At 36.1% G+C, this 26,704-nt stretch overlaps 1 protein-coding gene across 8 annotated transcripts; it reads left to right on the forward strand.

Moving 5' to 3' along the window:
* The first annotated feature begins 351 nt into the window (after positions 1 to 351).
* Positions 352 to 26,394, forward strand: LOC120623370 (serine/threonine-protein kinase mig-15). 8 transcript variants are annotated; one of them, XM_039889353.1, is made up of 22 exons: positions 352 to 639; positions 819 to 884; positions 1,531 to 1,738; positions 3,081 to 3,257; positions 5,341 to 5,572; positions 6,137 to 6,265; positions 6,882 to 7,112; positions 8,120 to 8,193; positions 8,708 to 8,792; positions 9,100 to 9,208; positions 10,550 to 10,570; positions 11,194 to 11,290; positions 12,419 to 12,548; positions 14,088 to 14,220; positions 15,648 to 16,535; positions 18,619 to 18,741; positions 22,505 to 22,916; positions 23,383 to 23,603; positions 24,306 to 24,496; positions 24,791 to 24,917; positions 25,048 to 25,197; positions 25,475 to 26,394. In XM_039889353.1, exons 1-22 carry the CDS (start codon positions 574 to 576, stop codon positions 25,721 to 25,723), a joined length of 4,119 nt encoding a protein of 1,372 aa, XP_039745287.1. In that variant the 5' UTR covers positions 352 to 573; the 3' UTR covers positions 25,724 to 26,394. The 8 variants fall into 8 exon arrangements, with proteins under 8 accessions (XP_039745287.1, XP_039745289.1, XP_039745292.1 ...); XM_039889355.1 differs by having other exon boundaries at positions 25,063 to 25,197; XM_039889358.1 differs by having other exon boundaries at positions 22,700 to 22,916.
* The last annotated feature ends 310 nt before the right edge of the window (positions 26,395 to 26,704 follow it).

Genomic DNA, 26,704 nt, shown 5'->3' on the forward strand with positions numbered 1-26,704 from the left:
CATTTTTTTCACAGGAGGAGGAAAATCAAACAAACTCTCCCGCAACTACAATATGCCTATAAGATCTAGAGTTGGTGCACAAATACCTAGTCATCATACATTCTTTGTCATTTAACTGCCTGTACCTACCAAAATCAATACCGATATTTACAATGGTAACGTCACATTTTAGCGATTCTGAATATTAAAAAAACTAATAATAAGGTATCAAAAACACAAACACATTTTCAATACAATTTGGAATTTCTAGTATTATAAACAAACTATTTTTAATCTGTAGGTGGTAGAAAGTAGAAATTTTGTAGTAACTGTGGTGACAAATGGTAGGATTTCTATTCGTTATCTGGCATCCCTGCCGGGTGGTGTGTGCGGCTTTATTATAAATTGTGTATCTGTAATTTACTGTAATTTTAATTGTAAACAATGTATTTTATAAATCATGCCTAATCGTACGTGTAAAAATAAAATCATATTAAAAGTTAAGCCGATGTTGTAATATATGGGCATTTATTTACTTTTTGTATTGATGTGAGGTGCTCGTGCTTTGTCTTCGTGTGTGACAATATACTCAAAATGGCGCATCAACTGGCACCGTCTGTAAATACTTCATTGGACGACATTGACCTCAGTGCATTAAAGGTAAACTTAAGAACTTTAACATGATTTTCTACGCCCCTAAATATCAATAGGAACAACGGCCCTTCATTAAAAAAAGTCCCAGGGAGCAATGATCTCACAGGGCGTGAATCATAGTTAAGGTTCACAAGGGATTATAATTAGCTTTTATCTATACATTTCTTGTGCATACGTGATTTCAGGACCCGGCTGGCATATTCGAACTTATAGAAGTTGTGGGCAATGGCACCTATGGACAGGTATACAAGGTATGTACATTGCAAATAATTTCAGCTCAATTATGTATTTTGTATTCTATCAAGTAATCTAAACTTGTGATTTGATTCATACTTAAATGTAATTTAAAATGACCCTTAATGACAAAAATTGTTGCTGTGAACTTTACAATTTAAGAGGGGCTATTAGTGTCAATGAACAGAGTTAATTTCCATCTGCCAACCTCCAATAAGCAGTGGCCTATTATTCTGTAACCCACATTATGTGCATACACTGAACTCTCATTATGCATTGCAACTACACAGAAGTAAATTTTGATATCAAGAGTTCCATTGTTAACATATTACTGACATAATATGTAATCATGCAATCTTGTACACAAGAATAGAATTATATCTTAATTTTTTATTTTTATCTTATATAATTTAGATGATATTAGGTAACACCCTAACTCAGCATATAAGTTCTGTTTGTACAAATGTAAAAAAAACTACAAATCTAATATGTGAAAGTTATAATTCTCAGGAATTTATAGTTATTCCATTTTTTAGGAAATTATGAAATCCCCTAAAATTATGTATGAATTTTCTATGAGAAGTTATAAGTTACCTAAAAAAAGTTTATGATTTGATATGCAATCAGTATAAAAATTTACTGATAAGTTAATATTTATTATAGGGTCGCCACACTAAAACAGGCCAACTTGCTGCCATCAAAGTTATGGATGTCACACAGGATGAAGAGGAAGAGATAAAACTAGAGATCAATGTCCTAAAGAACTATTCCACTCACCGAAACATAGCTACCTACTATGGTGCTTTCATTAAAAAGAGTCCACCTGGTAAAGATGATCAACTGTGGTTGGTCATGGAATATTGTGGTGCTGGTGTGTATTTTGAACTTCTTTTTCTTTTATCCTAAGATCAAAGTATGGTTAATAGTGTCAGTGAAGAATTCTATTTTTATATATATTTTGTTTGACTGTCCATTCTTGTCCATTTTGATAATATTTAGTAAGTGACACTATTGCAAAGAATAACCTCAAGACAAGGCAATTTCTAAAACTGCAATACAACTGCAAGGTACAGTTTTTAAATAAAGCTCATTTTAAGAATTATTTGGAGATAGGCTGAACCTGGAGCCAGATCATACCTCACTGGCGACAAGGTAAACTCATTATTGTAATCATTGAAAGGAGATATGATTATGTAGTGGGAGAAAGAATTAGATATACATAATGGCTTTTGGAAAGGCTTACTTTTGGTCCGATCACTGGTAATGGGTGCTTATATAGTTGGCATTTAGAACAATTAGACATAGCAATGTCATTATTAAGAATTTAGTTACACTTAAGGGTCGCCAAGCTTATAAGCTGTTGTTGATTGTGAGGTACAAACTGGGTAAAGATTACAAAGCATAGTTCTTCCTTCCTCAGTCAGTCAGTCCCTTACTGAGTATTTTGGCAGATTATAAAGGTTCATAACATTAAGGGGGATATTGCGTTAGTAAGTTACCTTATCATTGAATAAAAATAAAAAATAATCCTTTTACCCAATTAGTGACTGAATAATAAAAACAATGACTTTTATTTAGTATGACCTATATGTATCAATAGATAACATGAATTCCAAGAACAGAACAGTTGCTTTATAAAACTATTGAAAACATTTAGTGACAGTGTAAAAACCCTAACAAAGGCACAGCATATTTTGGTTTTAACTACTTTGTTTGCCTAGTTAGCATATAGACCATGGTCCTAGATTTGATTCCTAGGTTGGGCTAAAAACTGTGAGGTCTTTTTGCTGTTAAGAATTCACATTCACAGAAACTCAGTCCAGCTATGTTAAGCCCTAGATATATATTCTAGTAGAGCTTTTTGTGATAGAGCTCTGCTGGGGGGAGTATTGCCACCACGCTTATTTCTGCTGCCATGCAGTATTGCTCTTTAATTGTGTAATTACATGCAAATGCCTCAGGTTGATGGGCATAGATTGGCAATTTGTACGTAACACATAAACAGAGCAACAAAGAGCAGGTTTAGGTTTCCACTTACCATCAGTTGCATGGAGCACTGCTTGGTCTGTCAACCTCAAATATATATTATCAACAATATTTATAGTACGCTAACCTGCTTTGGGTCGGCATGAAGGGTGTATTGCTTCTTTTAGAGGGGCATTTATGATGATGATCTTAGTATAGATAAAATATTAATATATTTTATTTTTTAGGGTCTGTGACTGACTTGGTCAAATCTACCAAGGGACAATCGCTAAAAGAAGAATGGATTTCATATATATGTAGAGAAATCCTAAGAGGACTCAGTTATTTGCACTCCAATAAAGTTATACATCGTGATATCAAAGGACAAAATGTTCTCCTGACTGATAATGCTGAAGTAAAACTCGGTAAGTACTCAATATTAATAATATTTATTCTTTTACTATATCTGTGTGAGTTAGTACTAAAAGGCAGATTATTCTGGGATCATAAATGTGGGTGGTCTATTACTAAAAAATAGTTCCTAATTAAGGTAAAGCTTGCCTCTGGTCCTGCATCTTTGCTGTATGATGTCACAAATACACTGATATGGGGTACAGATTTAATCCACTGCCATACCCCTTTCACATTAGTGTTCTTCCATAACTATGGGTCCACAACCAACCTGACTTGTTTTTTCTTGTGATTGTTGCTCTCATTTAATGCATATAAATATCACCTCTAAACATCTCAATAAAAAAATATATATTTACATACAATTAATTTGTTTATGTCTGAAAAAACTGATAGCAGATAGATAATATAATTAAACATAAATATACAGAATTATACCTATTCATTTATGCTATATTTTATAAAGTTTAGTTAGGTATGAACTGTAGTCTGATATGAATGCTCTACTTACTTATATAATTACATGAACAATAGTACTAATTAGATGGTGTTATGCAATTGGTTGCATTTTTGTTTGTACACAGTAAAATTGAAACTTTGCGATGAACACAAAATATTATGGCAAAGTCTTTGTGGGCAGACTACTAGTACTGCAATAAAATTTATCACCGTATCCTAACCTTAAAGGAGAATTTATTCTCATATTGAATAACATGAATCATGTTACAGAAATCTATTAATAACTTCAGAGAGTAAACTGTTGTGAGTAAAATAGCATCCTTCGTCAAATATTCACAGGAGCAGTTTATCAATACAATAATGAATTAATAATCGCCAGTATATCTAACTAACGGTGCTTTTTAAACACTCGCCTGAAGCTCTGGCTTAAAATTCACACTTAGTTCTCAATGTGCACATACTTGTTGATTAGAAAGTCGTAGTTAAATTTCAATATCTAATTGTATGCATAATGCTAAACTACTGTGGGAAACTTCATTCTTTCAACAACATTCAATTACCTACTTGAGAATAAATTTAGATTTAAATGTACTAAATGTATATTCAAAGGTATAATGTTTATTTAATCACAAAATTCAATGAAAATAACGTAATGTCTCTCCGATTTTTTTTTAAATTAGAAATACAAACAAATGAACATATAACAGATATTATGGTCCTTCCTCCGCAAATAAGGCTCGTAAAGTCAACCTTTCCTCAGGTCAATCAGTACCTGCCATCTATTACTAATATATTAAATACTAGTGAGCCGCCCCGGCTTCGCACGGATACTACTATTTTATTTCAACTGACTGGAGAACACCGATAGACGCTGAATTCATTTAAAGTCATACACAATACAGGCGAGACGTGGCCTACGTGGCCACAGCTACGGGTTGGTTTTACGACCCGCCAGCCGCTCTAACCCTGCTCTTAAATCTCTGATATCCTCTAAGATATTCATATTAATTATATGCTGCAAATCGCAATTTTGATTTTGATTAAATGAAATGCACACTGTAATGTATTTAATAGGAATAATACTGATTGTTTAAAATTGCTTTGTTATTAATCCATATATTTACGTAAAATGTAAAAGATAAGAGTGAGTACACTGGGTAATCCTTAGGAGGTAAACATATATCATCGCTTTTTTATTGATATTTTTAGGATAGTTTAGTGGATTCCGTAGAACATTAATTTGATCTATCTCGTAAGGTTAACCCAGCGTTTACAATGAAAGCGCACTGTAATATTCTTGGATTTTCTCTCCTATATTATGAATTTATATTGCATATAAACTTTCCTCTCGAATCACTCTATCTATTGCATTAAAATCCGTTACATATTTTTAAAGATAATTATATGCTAAGCGTACAAACAGCGGGAGTGACATTGTTTTATACACGTAAAGAAATTACGCGCAATCGGAGCAGTTGGCCAACCTGAAGAAAGTCGCTAAAAAGTAAGATAGTGTTTACAAAGTCATAATAGTCTAGGTAGAGTAATTCTAACATGATACATACGCCTCTTTAAGATAAGATTGCAATGTTAATGTGGGTGATTTAATGTTAATTGATGTATCACCTATTTCTGCAGTTGACTTTGGAGTATCAGCACAGCTGGACCGAACGATCGGCAGGCGAAATACGTTCATTGGCACTCCTTATTGGATGGCGCCAGAGGTGATCGCGTGCGACGAGAATCCAGAGGCCACTTACGATAATCGCTCTGACCTCTGGTCTCTCGGTATCACTGCACTCGAAATGGCAGAGAGTCAACCACCTTTGTGCGATCTGCATCCCATGAGAGCACTTTTTCTCATTCCAAGGTAACCAGAAATACAATCACTAAGCTAAAATTGCTGTAATGTCTTGACAACAAGACAAACTGTACAGTGCAATTTATATATTGGGATAGGGGGTGCATAATCAAATCATTATAATTGTAGAAAATTAAATTTTGTTTGGACAACTTACATGAAAATTGAAATATCATTAACTTGAAATTGTAATAATTTCTCAAAATGAAGTATGGATTTTCGGTGATTTTAGTCCATCTACAAATATATGTGACTATATTTTTGTAGATTAATTATATATCTTTATGTATTCTGTACAAGTCTGACATTCGTATGCGCTTAATTAGGCCTAAGTCGAAGAATTAACTAAATACAAAATACAAATGTATATTATTTTCAATAATCAAGGTTTTTTTTATTGATTATACAAAGTACATAGTATGTCATGGAATTGCACCTAATGACGATTCTATGCAATATGTATCAAGATTTTTTTTTGCCTGTATACCATCTTAATGTTTAATTATATTACTAGGAACTGAATGTTCTGAGTAAACATTTACCCTTTAATTCATAAATATTTTTTTATTACAGAAATCCTCCCCCACGTTTAAAATCTAAGAAATGGGCCAAAAAATTTCATGGCTTTATTGAGACTGTGCTTGTAAAAGACTACCATCAGCGTCCATACACTGAGCAACTTTTGAAGCATCCATTCATCAGGTGAGAAATATTATATTCTTGGTATCAATGAAAGGCAACATTTCACATCTTATTTTTCCCACATTAATAAATAAAAAGTAGACTATTGTATAAATTAATCTTTGTTTTATTAAATTCTAATAGGAAATTTTATTTTTCTATGAAGTGAAGTTATTATTTGCCACCTTTTATATAGATAAGCCAAGTGCGAATGGTAAAAGGAACATATTTGACAAGTGTCATTTCACATTATACATTATATAAACTGTATCTCAGTTATCTTTGTGATAAAATTGAATTCTAAGAACTGATCTGTATGTAAAAACTAAAATTATTAATATTAACTTACTAGCTTTTGCATACATTCTTTGTTGTAACGGTTTTTAACAAATCCAGTTTTTTTTGCTTAGTTAGAGTGTAAAGCCAATAAACAAACAAACAAAAACATTCCCCATTAATAATATTAGTAAAGATTTCCTTGCCTGATTTCATAAAACTTTGTGCTGCGTTGTGCTGTAGTCTTTTATCATCTGTGTTTATTCTATTGTATCAAAGGAATTTGGTCATATTAAGCTGAGAGGTACATTGTTCACTTTTGGCAGTTCAAAATAGCAAAACCAGTCGAATTCTTTTCCAGGGATCAGCCAACAGAAAGACAAGTCAGAATACAGCTTAAAGATCACATAGACAGGTGTAAGAAGAGAAAGCAGGATAACTCTGTGCGGGAGGACTACAAGTACTCCGGCTCGGAGGGCGAGGAGGAAGACAACGCGGTCGCTGGAGAGCCCTCATCCATCGTGCACAACGCCGCGGCGCACCAGGGTGGAGACACGCTGCGAAGGAACTTCCAGCAAATACAGGAGGGCAGGTTTGTGGCTCACACTGACCAAGTTATAAGTGGTTATACCTGGTCTGATAAAGTAAGAAGTGAAAGGATAACTTTGAATGGGAGAAAATTTAATAAAAATACACTTTATTGTACACCATCATCATCATCATCATCATCATCATCATCATCATCATCATCATCATCATCATCATCATCATCATCAAATCAACCGATCGACGTCCACTGCTGGACATAGCTCTTTTGTAGGGAGTTCCACAATACACGGTCCTGGGCCGCTTGCCTCCAGCGGCTCCCAGCGACTCGATTTACCGGTTTACCGGCGTTTACCGGTGCGGGGTCGCAATTCCAGCACCTTAAGACCCCAACGTCCATCGGTTTTCCGAGCTATGTGCCCTGCCCATTGCCACTTCAGCTTCGCGACTCGCTGAGCTATGTCGGTAACTCTAGTTCTTCTACGGAACTCCTCATTTCTACTCCTAGCATAGCTCTCTCCATCGCTCGCTGAGTGAATCTGAGCCTTCTTATGAGGCCCATATTTTTAATTACATACCCAGAGAAAAATAGCAGATTCCCAAATAGTCTCCCTAAGCTACAATAATAACACATATCATCACATCTACCCTTTCTACAGAGCACAGGTCACCTCCCACAATGAGAAGGGGTTAAGGCCGTAGTCCACCACGCTGGCTCAGTGCGGATTTGGAATCTAACACACACAAAGTAAAAATACACCAATTCCTTTCTTTGTAGCCAACCCAACCGCTTCATATACAACATTAGTATAGTAGCAACAAACACAACTGAAAAAAGTGAAATTACAACAGATAGTTTAAAAGCCATCTTTACCAGGCAACCTGCCGTACGACTGCAATTACTGTGCTCGGGATTCCCGCGGCGCAAAGGCCTGATTGATTTGATTATAGATCAATTGTATTGACAAGGAAGTCTTAGACGTCTCCTTTGAGGCAATGCAACAGTTAAATAAGTTTAGAAGATGATATAATGAGTAATTAAACATCTTCCAGAGCTGCCGAAGCACAGCAACCACAACCGCCGCCTAAGCGAAACAGCAAACGTGAAGAGCGTGAGGAGATACCCGGTAATATATTTTTTTATACAATTTATTATATCAAATTTTTGTACACCTGAAAAAGAGTCATAAAAATGTCTATACCGTACCAAACACCGTAAATGTGCAGATCATATCAATAGAGACTGCTGAGTGGTATGGTAATGATCCTAAGTTTTATTTTTAAAAAAATGTTGGTCTAAGATTTATATCTGTAGTATCACAACACAGTGGGCTATCCAGCTTCCTATTCATGGGATTTTGAAGTCGAGAACAACACTTACCCAAACAGTGACAGTTTTCTTACATCTCCTCGTGTAACTTTTTTACTCTACCTCAAAGGTGGTGGGAAAACCAGTAAATCTTAATGACAGTTTTTCGTAGTATTCACTTATTCAATCATTCATTGAAAATTACACTGTTTACCTTGTATTTGATTCTTTAAAAAAGTAAACCATAGTAAATATGCCATAAAATAATACTATTATTCAAATCAAACAGAGTGGAAATACCTTTATAAACATGATTTATGTTATTGTTTCAGAGCCTGGCCCACCGGCTAGGCCGTCCATTCCACAAAGACTGATCGTAGTGCCAGACCCACAAGCGCAACAGCCAAATAGATATAGGTAAATTCCCATCTGTTATATTAAAGAACCATATTCATGATAGGACTGCTATCAGTGGACGTTCATTTGTTGATGATGAAGATGATAAAAGTCAAAATAATTGTTTTTAGTGATTACTTTTTAGTTTGGACCTACAAAGCTGCATTGAAACAGTGTCATAGATCAGCTGTCCTTTATGAGAGAGATTTCCTGTGTGCAGTAATATATATACAAAAATAGTTCTAGATTAGTCCATTAAAGTTGTTCAGTCTAATGCACGAAATCAGAAATTTATAGCAGCATTATCATTTTGTTTGTATTATCGTAGACCTCTGCCGCCCACGCCGAAGTCGTCGGGCTCTTCAAACAGCTCGGGCTCCAATAATGGTACCCCGCAACCGCCGCAACGTGGCTCTCACCACATATTCAAGCCAATGGTACGCAATATACATTTTTGCTTATAGTAATCTAAACATTACAACAGAAAATTGGTATTATGTGGGATTGCCACATAGTACCCACTTATATTGTGCTGGAATGTGCATCTGCTGATTCCGTACTTGAAACTGCAATGATGATAGTTAGTCCCTTTGTTGGACAGAACATCTAGAAAACAGTGTAGTTGGCGTCAGCATGAACAGCATCATTTTTAGATCTGCGGGCTTACTACCATTGCTTCAAGCAGTATTATCTTAATATTGTTGATGCTCTGTTTTAGAATTATAATCCTTATTTTTAGGATGTTAAGGTATGTTCAATATACTGTAGTATCTATGCTAATACTGCTTTAAGCAAAGCATAAGGGTAAAAAAAACCCAGATGCATACATTTGAATAAATGTTATATTCTGAAGAAAATATGTTATGCATAATACTGTGATTGATTTTGGGTACAAATATATTATAGATGTCCATACAATAGCAGTATGTCCAACAATGGATGTTAATCAGCTTAAATTACATACTAAAAATTTACTCTGAAGGCAAAATGAGCCAATTAGACGCGGACACTTGTAAAAAGAACAGGCAGATTTAAAATCGATAAAAGTCGTCTGATGACTAATGCCAAGAACTGAATCCAAAAGGGCACCGTAACAAGGACACGGTGATGTATCCCTTGTTTTGTTAAGCCAGGAACTGATCAACTATAATTTAAGTATAATTTTATTGTCAATAATACAAATTACGTCATAGGTCTACTAACATACTAGTAATTGGTCTTCTACCTCATTTTTAATTGACTTAATAAAAAAAGGAGGAGATTCTCAATTCGGTTGTATTTTTCTTATTGTAATAATCTTCGATCAATAATATTCTAGATGTGCTATCGGACGGCAGTTTAAAGTCGACACAGTTTTCACTCACGAATTGCACACCTATTTTCGATAGTTAGCTTGTTAAATGTTCGTAAACTGTTGTTAAACTCCGAAAAAGCAAGGACATACGTATTATAAGTTATATTCAATACCTTCAGAAACCTTATAAGACACTTTCTGTTGAATTTTGTATGGGACTGCGTATCTAGTACATTATTAATCGAAGCCAGTAAAAAGTTAATCGATCTGAGAATTCAGTGGGTATGCAATATAAATGGTGTGGTACATTCAAAAGTACCCATTCATTACAGCTACTAATGTTAGCTCAGATATATAATTTTGAATTACTTTCTCTCGCACGTATTCTACTCTTTGCAATGTGTATGTGATTTTTTTTTATTAGCTTGTTTTTTTGTTTTCATGTCACGCTGTTTTTCTTTGCACATCCGATTAATGAGTGCAGCTTCCGCCGCGAAGGCCGGAGGTAGGTTTGCTTTTTTCTAATTTATTTAAGGTGAATCATCCCTTAATATATATACATATATTTGATGTTAAACGAACTAAATACACGCATAACTTTTAGCTGCATAATTTATCACTTGAAACCTCTAATGCGGCTAGCCAGAGTGATTGTTTGCATAACGGCGCGTAGAAGTCGTAAAATCGTGCTTCCTTTTCATAGGATTGTTTTCTATCTTCATAAGAAATCTGATTATCCGGTATATACCATCCTTTCCTGCATACTTTCATACTTAATGGTTTCGATGTTTCACATCTGTTAGGCGTCAAAAGGTATTTTTTTTTTAATTTAATCCTTTTATTTATTTGTAATGCATGCAATAAATAGATTGAGTGATAATGCTAAGGTTGGAACTGCAACAGAAATTACGTTTGACTTCGGAGCATGCAGGTTTTGTGATATTTCTGTGGTGTATATGAAAAGTGTATTCATTCAGTCACATGCAGTAAAGTTATTCTAAGTTAACGCAGTTAATTTTTAAATATTAAATTAGTGTGATGATTCGCCTTAACAGCAATTATTCGGTGAAAAATATTTATATACCGTATTTTTTAAATATTAATATAATTCGATGAAATATTTTATAGGACTTGGACAAACTGGCGGCGCAGCTCAACGAGTTTGCTGTCGTGTCTGGAAATGAGCCACCTAATCGACCGCCTCGGGCTCCTACCAATGGGCAAGGTAATTTAAATAGTGTTTTCACTTTTAATGCTAAGTGTAAGCGGGAAAAAACATGCATTTTATGCATAAACGTGTTGTATAGATAAAACAGAATAGGATATAACTGTTTTTTTTTTTTAATTATTTATGAAACATGAAAAGAAGTTTTTGCTCTTTAATATGTTAATTTACCAGTCAGGTTGTGAACAACAAAGCCTTTATCAAAAGTTAAACACAGATACAGAATTTGCATATAAAGTTATATTTTTTTATAAATTCGAACGTCATTTCGCAGTGGGCTCGTAGGTTTTCTTTATATTTGTGAACTTAACGTGCCAAAGTACAGTTCATCCAAATTAAATAAGACAGCGCTATACTATTTCGTTCAGTCTATAGTTAAGCACTTAACGTTTGGCTAGATGAGCGTAGTTTGTGAATTGAAAGTCGTGTAAATTCTATACATCTAAGTGAAATTCTGCTGAAAAGCCGGCAGAATTTCACAGACCGTGAAATGCGACTCAAAAAATTAAATTTCGCTAGCCCCACGTATTCAGTTAGTATCCAGAATTCGTACTGGGTGTTTACTCATTAAACTATTTTGAAAAAATTTTAAACTGCCTTAAGCAGTTTTGGACTTTTATATGAAACTAAATGCAGCTGATATTACGCGATTCACAGCCTCAACGCCTGACCGATATAAAACATAAAAGTTAACATTCATAATTAAATTTTTCTACATTAAAATAAAATAGTATAGGTTTTTCGTTCGAAAAATAATAATTCTAAATTCATTTATTTCAAGTAGGCCTAATTTATAAGCACATTTGAAACGTCAAGTCAGTCTGTTTGTAGTGACTCTACCACCGGTTCGGAGGGCAGATTCCACTGAGAAGAGCCGGCAAGAAACTCAGCAGATTGCTCTTTTCCAACATCATTTTATAGTTTAACAGTTAGAATGTTTCTGTTTTGTTAGAAATGATAGTGGAGTGGCCAACTTCCAAGCAGCCTTGTCTTTTAGTTTTGTGGTATACATAAAAGAGCGTTAATGCGTTGTCCGTGAAGACATACGGGTTGATTTCAATACCAACGCCTATCGATGTTTCTCATTAAAAATCGTGTACTCCTCATTGTATGTTGTGGTGGTTGCAGGGCCGCCCGTGGAGCGAAGCGCGCCGGAACCGCCCTTCGAGGAATCTGACAGTGACTCGGAAGCGGAAGAGAGCGGCGGCCGCGTACGCAACGACGGCACGCTATTGGCCAGCGACCCTCCGAAGCCGCTGTGAGTGCAACAATAACTAACATGCTCTTCCTATAAGACGTTTAACTACATTTGTCTTATAGGAATGAGACGTATGCAGTTTTATCCTGAAGCGGTGGCGGTTGCAGTCTAGTGTAGAACATCATAATTATCGTTCTATTATCGACCCTATTACCTAACCACTAGAGGGCACGTGTTTACGGAGTAGTCTCAGAATGAGAAAGGTTTAAACTGTATGCCAATCCACGCTGGCCAAATGCGGATTGGTGGAGTACATAGATAAATTAAAACATGAGGACAGGTCTTGATCTAAAGACGCTTTGCCCGTAACGAGTGCGCGAGTGTCTTAAAAAATGACTTCTGATTTCTATGACTCATCTATATTCATCTTTAAACAAAGCTAACAGAATCGAGGCTTTGCCTTCTATAACTACATCAGTATAAGTACGCTTAGTACAAGATTTGCAGGCTCCTGATTGTTGAGTAGTAGCCCAGTGGGTAGGACTTCTCTTAACTGTCGTGGGGCCGAGTTCGAATCCCAGCACGCACCTTTAACTTTTCTAAGTTATATGCGAAAGTATGTATACGCTTATATATGTTAAGTATACGCAATTATAATATCACTTGTTCGTTTGTTTGAAGTCTTTATCGTACACACACATTTTATACAAATTAAACACAAATACAGAAGAAACATAGAAAATAAAATAGAGCGTGCAAAGGCGGTCTTATCACTAAAGCGATCTCTTCCAGACACTTGCTTCTACTGTGGTGTAAAACATCGTGAGTAGACCTGTATATCTAAGAGTTCTCTATTATGTTTTCGAAGGGGTGTGGAGTCCAATCCACACAGGGCCAGCGTGGTGAACTACGACATTAACCCATTTTCATTGTGGGAGGAGATCCATGTCCTATTGGGCCGGTAATGGTAAGATATGATGATAATGCTAAAACGCATTTGCAGCGTGGTGGCTTTATGCTCTAAAACCGTCTGTCCTATGAGAGCCAAGGTCTGTGCCCAGCAGTGTGGCGGTAGCAGACTGCGGATGATGATGAATTGTCGAGTCCCTATCGTAACGTAACAAAACTGTGTCGCAGAACAGTATGTCGAATCCAATGGTATATCATTTTTTCTGTGAGATATTACACGAATATTATAACAATTGTAACATTTCTAACCCGCTGTACTGATCTTGACAAAACTTAATGCGGGGTAAGGCAAACAAAAGTACATTGCTAAAGTAGTATTAAAGTATGTGTTAATGTACGCGGAACTATGTATTTGATAAAGTTTACCTCGTAAAAAAAACGTGCAGTATAACGCTGTGAGAACCTAGCCTTAAGTTTTCTTTATGATGGAAAGGAAATAGGTTGACCTGATCTGAATAATCTGGATAACTTTGAACACACTTTAACTCATGTTCTTATAAGAAAAACCACTAATTACTCTTCTTTTTTTCTTGTGTTCTTTTTATTTGCTGCATGCTTTACGTTCTGTTAAATTTCCCCGTTTTTTTTTTGTTTTTTTTTTTGGTTGTTTTGTTTGGTTCGGCTTGTTAGTCCCGAGTTCTGCTATAGGCCGGGCTTGAGCGCGGTGTCGGAAGATGGCTGTGGGGGCTGCGCACCCACCCGCCCGCTTCCACCCACGCCCGACGACGACGACCCACATGCCGACCGCACGCTCGTTAAACGGGTGAGTGGGGTACATACCTCTAGAGCCTTGCACAATATACACACTGGGCGTTTGGCGCGCGTTTTTTCCGTTCACAACACACGCTCATCCCGGAGTTGATCGTGCCTAAATATTGACTACAGGTTCGTGCGTCGATTAGTATCTGAAAGCCACATCAAGCCAAACTCATCAAGCATCAACTTGTGTGTCAACAGAAATTTCAAGACAACTAATACTTACTTGACTCAAAGAAATTTTCATTGGTCAGTCGCCGGGGCACCATCAACGCTGGGGGCTCTTATGTAATGCGACTACGTGGGACATTAAGCAGGCATACGATATAAAATGTATTCACTTAAAGAGTAGCACTTAAAGAGCGATCATAGTATGTACGCTTTAAGCTATTGTCTTGCAAATCGCATTACGCGTTATCTAAACGCGCGCTTCAAAGCGCCTAATGTGTATAAGCTGTAACTTGCGCAGTGTGTCTCCATTTTGACATTTTGCCTAAACAAAACGCATTTATTTATCAGTGTTAGCATTAATTTTGCTATAAAATTTCATATATAATTTAACAGAAAAATCTAACGTATGAGTTTTATTTAGTCAAAAATATACAATCGAGATACGATGGAATGCAGCGAACTTAATATATAACTACTACAAGTTTTTCTTACAAATTTTCGTACAATGAGAACATATGAAAACCATCATTATTTTAAAATAAAAGCTATAAACACTTGATTTATGTATGCAATATTACACCATCTTGATTTGCTACGTATTACACGTAAATATTACGATTACCAATTAATACTTTTATTAATATTATAATTTTTATATCGTTAATTTTCTGTTACTGTTAATGTCAAGATAATTCTAGAAACAAAAATTACTTCGCCTCATCCCAACGTATTGTTGAAAGTATATAACTTATTCTACATTCTGTTTTGTGCTAACAGTTTGGTCACTAGAATATAATGATCGAAAGCGAAGGTGTTAATCTTAAATTACGTATATGTAATTTCTAATAAAGCTATTATTGCCAATATGAAAATCTTCCAATAAAATTGTGATTAACTCACGTAAAATAAAACATTTTCTCTTCGATCATGTGGACCTGTCAATAAGTTTTTATAATTTTCAGCATTTACCTTGTTTCCTTATGTATATTTTAATTATTAATTTACATGTTGTATTCACACAGATGATTATCGATCACGATAATTTTATCTATATGTTTATTGCTGGGTCTATTTCACTTCATGTATTATTTCATCAATAAGAGAACCGTTATAATGAATGTGGTGGGTTCATGATACATTATTTTTTCACGCCAAAGTAAGATTAGTGAGCACTATAATGATTTTTTACTTTAAATACGATATAATTTTGGTGTTGCTTATTCATATTATGTACTTTTTGCACTGAACATGTTTGATAAACAGCAGAGGGAGAATCAAAATGATAAAAGACAATCTGATGTTGATGAAGCCGTTCTGCTGAAGGATTGGGACTTTGCCAGATTTTTCCCCTTGAGAAATACTGATGCCAAAGAAGAAAAACAAGATCAAACTAAAGAATCCGAGCACAAACGTACGCAACTCCAACGTCAGTCCCGAATTGAAATGGAGGATGCGTGGGTTAAATACAAAGCCAATGCAACGCCACCGGCGAGGCACAAGCAACTCCTTAATAAACCTAGCGGAAAGACTACACAAGAGAAGTTGACCGATATTCTGAAGTACAAAAAAGACCAAGACTCCGAAGTACAGTCGCCTAACAGATTTTTTAGAGGATTCAGGCGCGAGAACTCTGATTTATTTCCACTATCAAGTACTCGACATTCCGCAATTTACTTTCCAAAACACGAGAATCATGCGGGTGCCAAGCCGCTGAGATCTAGCGGAATCTTTAATCATTCACGCAAGCAATCTAATAAACCGCAAACGTCGGGCGAGCCTATTTTGACAGATTTCATTAAAATGAATGATAGCCTTAAAATTGCTCAGAGAAACGAAACAAAGAAGGTCGATAAGAAATCTCCGGAAAAGAAGGTCGTAGCTAACAATCCCATCGATGCTCTGAAGCACGTTGCGGTTCTGTTGAGGCAGGACAGTAGTCCAAGTCGCAATAGCGCGAGCGGGGACTCGCCGGCCAGTAGTATCTGCTTCGAAGCCATCTCGCCCGACCTCACTGCTGACGCGACCGAAGCCGTTGCAAGGCCGCGCAGGGAAAAGACCGAGTCCGATATTGTATTCCGAAGAAATTCACTGTTTAATCGGCACACAGAGCTTATAACGAGTGGGCAGGAAGCGGTAATCGCACAGGATCAGGTAATTGCTCACTGCTCGGGATAGTTTGATTAATATATTTTTACTTACGTTTGGTATGAGGGTTCTAATCTAATTTCTTAACCTATATAGTTGTATATGACTAACATTGGCCATGCTGTATTGTACGTATACATTGAACGTCCCGTACGTGGTTTTGTAGCCATTCGGTGTGGAGTTTGGTGCAGCGGGGTGAGCTGTGTGGGAATGGTTGAGCTTTGAGCATTTATTTGTAATAATGTTGTCTAAAAGTTACTTCGTGCATCTTAAAATAGTTTTGGAGTACAATTTTACAATTATTTTGTTATGAAAGTATATTTGCTCACGCGTCTTACATTTTGGCGTGACTATTTTCTCTTATTTATTTTATAAATTATATAATGGTAGTTTTTGATGACTATGGGACAATGTAGGGGTACATTGAGCGTAGTAAAATAATATGCATTACTTTATTATGTAGATAAACTAACTCTATAGTAGACCTGTAGCTAGTTTCTTTTAACCGAACGAAATAACATATATACTAACAAAACATAACTTTCATATCTGCGCGAGTACCGACTTCCTGCCACAAATTTCAAAGTGCCCTCTGCGGTGAATACATTGTGCCACAAACAGTTAAACATTTAACATCAGGAATGACCGCCTAACGACTTCTCACCGATGCTGCCGAGAACATTCATCATCTGTTATGTGAATGTGTTTTACAGTGCATGTTTTATGCTACCGTGTTTGTGTTTGTCACGCTATGCTGTTGCAACGTTAAACCAATAACTAGCTGATTTTGACCAACGCCGTGACACTAGACAAAAATATTAACATGTAACATTTTAGTTAAGTAATTGCGTTTAAAAAACGTGATTAACGTTATTAGAGTTTCTTGTTACATTATCAGCTACTGTCGCGGCAAGGTATAGTAAGTATGTTAAGTTTGTTAAGTTGAAATCTAGATTTTAATATAATTAAGGCCTTATGGAACATCTCCTTTGCATCTTTCAATATCGAACTGATAACGGTTTGTTGTTTGAGCTTGAAATATCATGCTCAGCTGGCATTTACTTAACATTATCAGGTAACATCTAAGTAATAAACACACAACATGATACCCGCTCGCGCTGATTGTGTCCAGTAACTCGTATGTATGGATGTGTTTAAATTTACGGATGGCGTTTACAATCCCGTCCCGAATACTAAAAACAAAAAAACAATTATACTTTTTAATAACGGATGTATACAACTGATATCTTGTGATTATTATTTTATCATTGCTAACAACGTCTTCAAAATTAGGAGACCAGTTACTACTTCTACAGTACTACATTGAAAAACCAAGAAAAATACGCACGAAATTCTCGAGTTTGATAAGAAGCTCGACTGATAGAAATCTCGCAACGGGACATGGTAGCGATTCGCTTGCTCGCTTAACAATTAAAAATGACGCGACTTCCGGTGTGTTGTTCTTGGTCCCTCAACTGAAGAAACGACACTAAAGACGGTGTTTTTTTCTGTCGCCAGCAGTAGCAAAATGAGATTTAAGGTAGGTAGAATACGCTTATATTCAAAAGGTAAATTAATCCGCGAGATTAAAATAAAATCCAAACGGCGTGAAATGCGACGTCCCGTTTTAGCTTCGCGTCAATCGAGCGATTATTCGCGGCACAATTTATACGTCCGTACAACCTGGTTGAACAATTGACGCGAGCGACTTCCGAATCGCATTCCGCGCGGTATTCGCCTGAGTTTTAATATAGCTTAACTATCTTTTCGAATAATAAGTCTATAAATCTATATTGAGCCCGTACTCTGTAAAATGGATGTTATTGGTTATTAAATAAATAAAAACATTATTGAATGGAGATTAATCAGGAACCATTAATGCTTTTACAAATACGTGCAAATAAGTAAATAGAAACTGTGTAACAACTATAAACTATCGTATACACGTATCTTAAAGTCAAGCGGAATCTGCAATCCGATCTTATGCACTCCTTGTATTAATCTGTACAACAACTGTGTAATTCAATTTATTTTAATACTAATTTGTTTAATATTTGAATGTTTGTGATTTTCAACGAAATGTACGCAGGGTCGGTCGAGTGGTAATAACGAAGGCAGCGGTTCCCGAACGAGCTCTGTGCTACCGGACTTGCTTAGCCAGGCTGGGCAGCCCACAACTCCGCCGCGCCACGACAAGTCGACCAGTGAAGAGGTAAATTCACCCCTTCCTACCCTTGATGTAGTCGACCTATCTACTGCGTACTGGAATATGTTTAGCCTGTCATTTACACATAGGCTTATAATAAAGTTTATTGCGTTAAGATTTTCGCCTATTACATAGGCACGAACCACGAGCAGAACTAATTGCTGGATTAAGTTAAAGTTTGATTTTATGAAGTTTATTTGTTACATATAATGTAATCAAGTTTTGCCCCTCACGATCACTATCCATTTACACCTATATTGGTGGTACTCTTATTAGTATGTCTCGATGCCGGTTATTCTTTAATAAACCGGGTCAAACCGAACATTGGCAGACGATTATTTCTTAATTTTTTTATTAATTTTTTTGTTACGGTTAGACTAGGTAATATGCTGAAAAACATAACATAAAACTTTTCCAAGAAATGTGGGGAAAAATGGTTTAATATTTTATTTTTAAGAATCATAATACAACCAATTAATTCGCTCTTATTTTTCCGATGTATTTTTGTAAAATGAGGATATAAATTCAAATAAGCGATTTTAAACAAATAACAAAAATATCTTTGTAACATTCAATACATTTATTTTGATGATGAATTATTCAACGTATTAAATAAAATTGCAATTTCGAGCGAATGAACATTTGTTAAGAACTTTCTTTTTCTAATTTCGTTCACCTGGCGACTTAGTCTGAACACCAGTTTTCTTTAATAAAACTTACAATTAGGAAATAATCGTCTATAGTTTCCACGCTGTCATATTAGTTTTGTGCTTCATTCAACAGTATACCCTATGTCGAGAAATTTCTAGTGTATTCCGCGTGTTTACATATTTATTGCAACTGGGCTCCTACCACATTTTGCTATTATAATAACGTTTGTATTATTTATTATTTATTTAATTTACAAACAAACACTCGCTCACATAACACTAATGTAGTATATTATGTTACCAATTGAAACGTTAACAAACAACAACAAACCATAATTATGATCAACTAGTGGTAAATAAATTATGACGGATGAACAATTAGTTCAGCATTCGTGGCTAGGAATATATTCTCTCTTTTTCTCTCTTAGCATAAAGTAGACCAGCCATCTACATGAAAGAGCCTCAGTCGTTCAAGTTATTTTAAAAAGACTATACTTATTTTCGTATCTTAGTCGTCTCACGACTAGAACAGTCTTTTAACCCTCAACTCATCTTTACTTATAATAAAAAGTCATAAGACTTAAAACAAAAGACTAATTTAAGCCGAAGTCTTGTAACCCTTAGCCCTTAAAACCTTCAAAACTTAAATCATTACATAAAAGCCTTATAACAACATGTTTGCATTCGCTTTTATTGGGGATTCGATATACCATTTAATCTCATAAAAGATTACCGTTACAACTCTATCTAGATATATACGGGCCACGACTCCGTTACAGGAACACAGTGCTATTTGATTTATTCCAACTGCAAGATATATACGTAAACGCAGAATACTGACAGTTCGTCCCTGGTAGATATTTGGTTTAATCTGGAAAGCCCTAGCCCTGATATATCTGGATAGTTAAAGGTTAACTCTGTGTTAGGAGCCCTTAATATTGCAACATATGGTGCCAAGCTTCTAGTTATAGTATTAATGTGATAATGGTTGTCAATCATGCAAACACCCTGGAGCCTCCGTGCGACCGGTTTGCAGACTGCTGTTATCACGACGTAAGTACGAATCGTATCGCAAAAAAAAAATGCTTAATACGACATCATAGAATGGTGTAATAGTAAATCACTTCTTCTTATGTATGCATTACCCAGCTTCAATGTGTATTCATCCGCTGAGCCATAAAAATTCATAGGGAGTAATAGTAGTTTGATGAAAATATGTAAATTGACACATGTTATTAATGTACAACGGTCTCTAAACGTGTAAACTTATATCTTTTGTGCTGAGTCCAGCATTGTACAGACGTTTATGTAAATAAATTAGTACAACACTAATATTGAACCCAAAAAATAAGCACTTAAATGCCTGATTATCAAGTTTTATTTATTTTTACTTGTAGTTAGAAAAAAAAACTATGAAAATATCAGCTATAGGAAACAGACACAAATAAAAAAATCTTTCCATTTTGAAATAAATAAATCTTTAAAAAACTAAATACGTCTTAACACTGTCTTCATTTTTAAACGGGCATTGAGTAGAAGCTAAAAGTTTAAAGTTATTTAAATCATTACCTGCCACCTCGTTCATTAAAGTTTGCCATACTAAATATTTGTACAGTGAATGTGTCATAGCAACCCGCGCCTTCTTTTAAACAGTCCATTTATCCATTTAGTAAATTTTACCTGACTTGTAATTTAATTAATCTTTTGACTTCTTTTTAGTGTAAAGTAAAGTATGGTATGTTAAAATAAATAAAAAAAAAAAAATCTTTAAGTTTATGTTTTTTATCCTTTTTAATATTTTAAAACACCTTACACTCCAAAGTAACGTAAACATTCCTTTCATTATAAGACAGGTAAGTAAACATGGACTAAAAAATTGTACAGTATTTAAATCATTGCCTGCCACCTTCTATTCATTGAAGTTTGTCAAATTAAATTGTAGCTAATAGCATCGCAGCAAATAACTTTCCGATCATAATTGAGATGAGAACTAATAAAAGGGAGATGGATTCAATATATTATGACTAACAATTTATGTAACCGTGCATGCGATGAAACAAAAGAGAGGAAACTGGAACGTGCATACAATTTTTTGACAATTAAAATAAAATATTTGGGCTTACTAAAATTTAAATTGATGATTAGGTTTACTATATTATTAACGTAGATATCAATATTATAAAGTTATTCATAATAATCCAATTCAGGGAAAATACCAATTACTAAACTAAACAAAATTGACAGATTTCAAGTACTACTATCCATTTCACTGCGTTCTGTAACAGGATAGTATTATTTTTAGACTAGTCAATTTAGTTTAGAGATTACAAAATGGTGCCACCATTGTATATTAAGTGTAGACTGGACAATAACATATTATATTTACAAAGTCAAAGTCAATGAATTAATTTTTATATTAAAAGTCTAAGCTACAGTGTAGCGTTGGCGCTAGTGTAGTAGGAAACCTTGAAGATGCGATTATTTTCTTAATTTCATATATATTTAAAAATAATGTTAATGTTTTAAACGTCTTCCTCGTTACTGCTTATATCGAAAATTATTGCTATAACTCATAGAACTGTATTTATGTGAAAAAAAAAAAAGTTTCGATTAAACTAAATTAGTTTTGTCGCAGTTGTGTTTCACTGTGGGTTATTAGGTACTATTTTAACTGATATAAGCCATAAAATGAGTTTTGTCTCGTTTATACTCAACTTAACTCAATTACAAATTAATTCCCTATAATACGGGGCCACCAAATCGTTCCGTATCGGTCTTAACGCCTCTTCCTCATAAGTCTGAACTTCAACGGGATTAATGACAATACAAGGACGGCTCCGGCTTTGACATTATTTCTTAACTGTTAGCAGGAACGCATGTGGTAAAGGTCGGAGGTGAAGGTGTCGGGCACATACTTCCCGCATGCTTCCATAGATACACCACCAGCAACGCAATTCCTAACTTACCAACAGCTAATAAGTTTAATTAAGACTATAATGAACTAGCTGCGCATTACCAACATTCTGGGTGGGTTACGTAAACTGTGATGAAGAGGTGTGTGAGACAGTTATCGTGTGTCGAACTAAAAATTAATTGTTTCTATTCGTTCTCGGTTGCAGTATAGGCAAGCGATTGCGGGAGGCGCGATCACGGGTGGCACGCCTGCCCCCCTCCACCACCACCACCCGCTCCCGTCCTCCGCCCAGTCGACCCCGTCCAAGTCGTTCGTGGCGGGCGCGGCGTCCCCGCACGCTCTGCAACACTCGCCGTCCAACTCGTCGGTGGGCTCGCAACAGTTCCTCCCCTTGCAACAGAAGCAGCGCTCGTTCCTCACGTTCGGCTTCGGCGCGGGTGCGGGCACCGGCGGCTCGGGCACGGGCGGAACCGGCGGCTCGGGCAACGCTTCGCGCCGCGAGAGCCACGTTAACGTCAACGTCACGCCCACCGGGCACGACCTCTCCTCAGACACGCCCGAGATACGCAAGTACAAGAAAAGGTTCAACTCGGAAATACTCTGCGCGGCGTTGTGGGGTCAGTCGCTTCACTTGCTACTAATATTTTTGTGACGAGCTTATGAGTTTTAACACCGGCCCAATATTGGACACGGGTCTCGTCTCAGAATGAGATTGGCCTAGGCCGTATTCTACCACGCGGGCCACGTTCGGATTGGTAGACTCTCGTGCAGGTTTCCTCACGATGTTTTCATTCACCGTTAAAGCAAGTGTTATTTTGATTGCTTAAATTTGAAAACAAAATGTTTACGATCATAATAATCGTAACAACAACTCTTAGCAGAATATACCCTTTATGTTAACAACAGTATGCAGCGATTAGAAGCAAAACAATTTTATCAAAGTGTACTTACAAGTTTCAACCTTTATTTCAATCTGCATAACCCATTATAATATGGGGAAAAACATTGTAATCGCGAATTTTGCAAATATGTATTTTTACTTCAGTGATATTATGTAAATAATGTGTTTATACGATGTTGCAGGAGTGAACCTGTTGATAGGTACGGAAAACGGATTGATGTTACTTGATCGTTCCGGTCAAGGGAAAGTGTATCAGTTGATCTCTAGACGCCGCTTCCAACAAATGGAAGTGTTAGAAGGACAAAATATCCTCGTAACGGTTTCAGGGAAGAAAAATCGTGTACGCGTTTACTACCTGAGCTGGTTGAAATCAAAGATCTTGCGAACGGACGGTGCGAATGATGTTAGTATTTTATTTCTATATAAATACGAAATATAATTAGTTGTTAAACTCATGAGATAAGCGGCATATTAGAAGTTTTTAAAACTGAGCTTTTTGTAGAGCTTTCTGATTCAAACTTCGTCTAGTTTCCTTAGCACGTTCTATCTATGACAAGATAAAACGAATCCGTCTAGACAAACTGCGAGGAAAGGACCCTTACAGGCCTCAGTAGTGAGGTACATATATAACCATACACAGTCGCGATGATGTCGGCATCTACCAGAACAAAGACGATGTACTATTGTGTCTGTTTATACTGTGCTATTATAATCCGGCCGCTGAAAGAATGCGTTCCTAAAGTTTGTCGGTAAGCTTGTAACAGCGTAGTATGAAATTTAAGTAATATTGTATTAAAATTAAATCAATCGCAAAATTTTATAAAAAATATTGTAAATATGTAATTATACAACAATACAAATATTTATATAAAACCAATACAGAATGTATATACATGCAGTGTAAGTAGGCATTCCTTCAGAGATGGAATTTGCTTGAAATTGCGGAACCCATGTCTTTCAAACACTAGGCTATCGAGTAATAGTACTAGAGTGCCTTGACTATTTGGCCTCAGCCCACTCACACTTTTTCCATAAAAGATCTTTTCCTCAATTACGCTGCCACTAAAATTCTTTATATTCATGCAAATGCTCTCCGTTGTTACAGCAAGTCGAAAGAAGGAATGGTTGGATAAACGTAGGAGAACTACAGGGCGCGGTTCACTTCCGCATAGTCAAATATGAGCGGATCAAGTTCCTTGTTATTGCCCTCAAGGATTCAATAGAAATTTACGCGTGGGCTCCAAAACCATATCACAAATTTATGGCCTTCAAAAGTTTTGGTGATTTGCAACATAGGTATGTAGCGAATGACATCGTATAAGGCTCAGTTCAGACAAAGAATACTGCACTGCACGGATTCCAAAATCCACGGTACAACACACGATTGTTTCCAGCGGGTCCCAGCGACTCGTATCATGTAGTCCGTCCACCTCCGAGGGGCAACCGACGCTGCGTTTTAACGTTGCGGGGTCTCCATTCCAGGACCTAAGGACCCCAACGTCCATTGGTTCTACGAGCTATGTGCCCCGCCCATTGCTACAACAAACAAACTCATAATCTTTACTTTATTCACCTATTAATGTTTTTCAGGCCTCTATTAGTCGATTTAACTATTGAAGAAGGTACAAGACTGAAAGTAATTTATGGATCGGCAGATGGCTTCCACGCTGTCGACCTTGACACGGCCAGTGTATATGACATTTATATTCCAAAACATGTAAGTTTCTAAAATATTGTAATAGCACTTACGTATATATTCAACAAAAAAATGCAAGCTGCTTTTACATTTTAAGACCTTACGCTACTCATTTCTGAAGATTTAAAAAACTCTCAATACTTACTTACAGAACACTTCTTTACAGACGCAAGGCGCAATAGTGCCTCATTGCATCGTACCACTGCCTAATTCCAATGGGGTGCAGCTATTACTGTGCTACGATAACGAAGGTGTCTACGTCAATACTTACGGTAGAGTTAGCAAAAATATTCTCTTACAGGTGAGTAAATAAACACTATGTGTTACTGTTATGGCATACATGATACTTTTAATATCAGCGATCTGGTTGCTTTGTATTTGTTGCTTTTCTGAAGCTCGATACCGTGGTTGAATATTCCAATCTACAGTCATTATTGGAAAGCTCGAAGCCGTGTCAGAACGCTTTCCTCACTAAGATATCCTGTCACTTTTAGAAAGCTTGATGCTGCGTCCGTTTGCCTCCCAATGCGATCACATTAGTGAATTTCAACGCGTTCTTTAATAAAACTTTGTTTTAGTGGGGGGAGATGCCCACCTCGGTGGCCTACATCGGCACCGGTCAGATAATGGGCTGGGGCAACAAGGCGATCGAAATTCGCTCTGTTGAGAGCGGACACTTGGACGGCGTGTTCATGCACAAAAAAGCCCAACGACTGAAGTTCCTGTGCGAGCGCAACGACAAAGTGTTCTTCTCGTCTGCGAAGGGTGGGTCGTCGTGCCAGATCTACTTCATGACGCTCAACAAGCCGGGCATGGCCAACTGGTAGCCGCGGCACGACTCCGGCCCTTCGGAATTCAAAGACTTGTGATAATGACAGATTGATATGTGCTCAAAAGACAATCCACAAATATTACAATTTCGTATTCTACGATCTTTTATCTTTTAACGAATGTGGCGTTTTGTACTGAATACTGTAATTTCAATACGAGCTACTGAGAAATATATATTATTAAGCAATAACCTATAGGATAAATGTTTTGATATTGACAATTATTCGTAAGTTAAATACCGCTTAGGTTTTATGTTGCAGGTGTTAATTTCTGTAAGAAAATGTAATTCAAATCAGACTATCGATTCATATTATGCCATATATTGTTTATAATGATAAGCTAGGTGGGTGATTACTTAAAACTCGATACGTAATTACGTTTGTTAGTTTAATTTACACAAAGATCGATGCCATGTTGGACATATTTGTATTAATATCAACAAATTAACTCAATTCGATTTAAATGCTGTAAATTACCCACAATTCTTTAAGGTTAACTTAAGAAATTGGCACTTAGTCAAGTCACTGTGTATGATAACAATCACACCAAACTGCAATAATTTGATTAATGGATAAATCCTAAAAATTTGGTACTATTTATTATTTATTTGTTATGTACTATATTATTTACATGTATAAAGATGTAACTGTGCATATTGAAAATTATATATTTGATGACTTTTTATTTGGAATTCCTTAGCCCAATAAAAAAACAAAATATTGTCTCGAGTATTTTTTGACCACAATTTTCTATTAAACACAAGGTGAGTACATGATATAAATAAAGTATTATTTCAAAGGACCATACATAATATTATTTACGCAATTGAACAATGGGTCGAATTAATGCTTCCTTTCTTTTTAAAACATGGAGCCCTAGTACCTACCCTCTTACGCAAACGGAACGCAATCAATTTCAATTAAAATGACACTTCTTCAAAATTTACAACTGCTAATAAAACCTCTTTGGCGAACTTA

This window comes from Pararge aegeria, chromosome 4, assembly GCF_905163445.1.
Source record: "Pararge aegeria chromosome 4, ilParAegt1.1, whole genome shotgun sequence".
Classification (NCBI taxonomy): domain Eukaryota; kingdom Metazoa; phylum Arthropoda; class Insecta; order Lepidoptera; family Nymphalidae; genus Pararge; species Pararge aegeria.

What these genes read in the sequence shown, in the direction of transcription:
- LOC120623370 (XM_039889353.1), top strand. Translation starts at nt 574, where the DNA reads ATGGCGCATCAACTGGCACCGTCTGTAAATACTTCATTGGACGACATT. An exon ending in ACCACATATTCAAGCCAATG is followed by an intron (nt 9,209 to 10,549) that starts GTACGCAATATA and finishes TAATGAGTGCAG; the next exon opens with CTTCCGCCGCGAAGGCCGGA. An exon ending in TTTGGTGATTTGCAACATAG is followed by an intron (nt 24,497 to 24,790) that starts GTATGTAGCGAA and finishes AATGTTTTTCAG; the next exon opens with GCCTCTATTAGTCGATTTAA.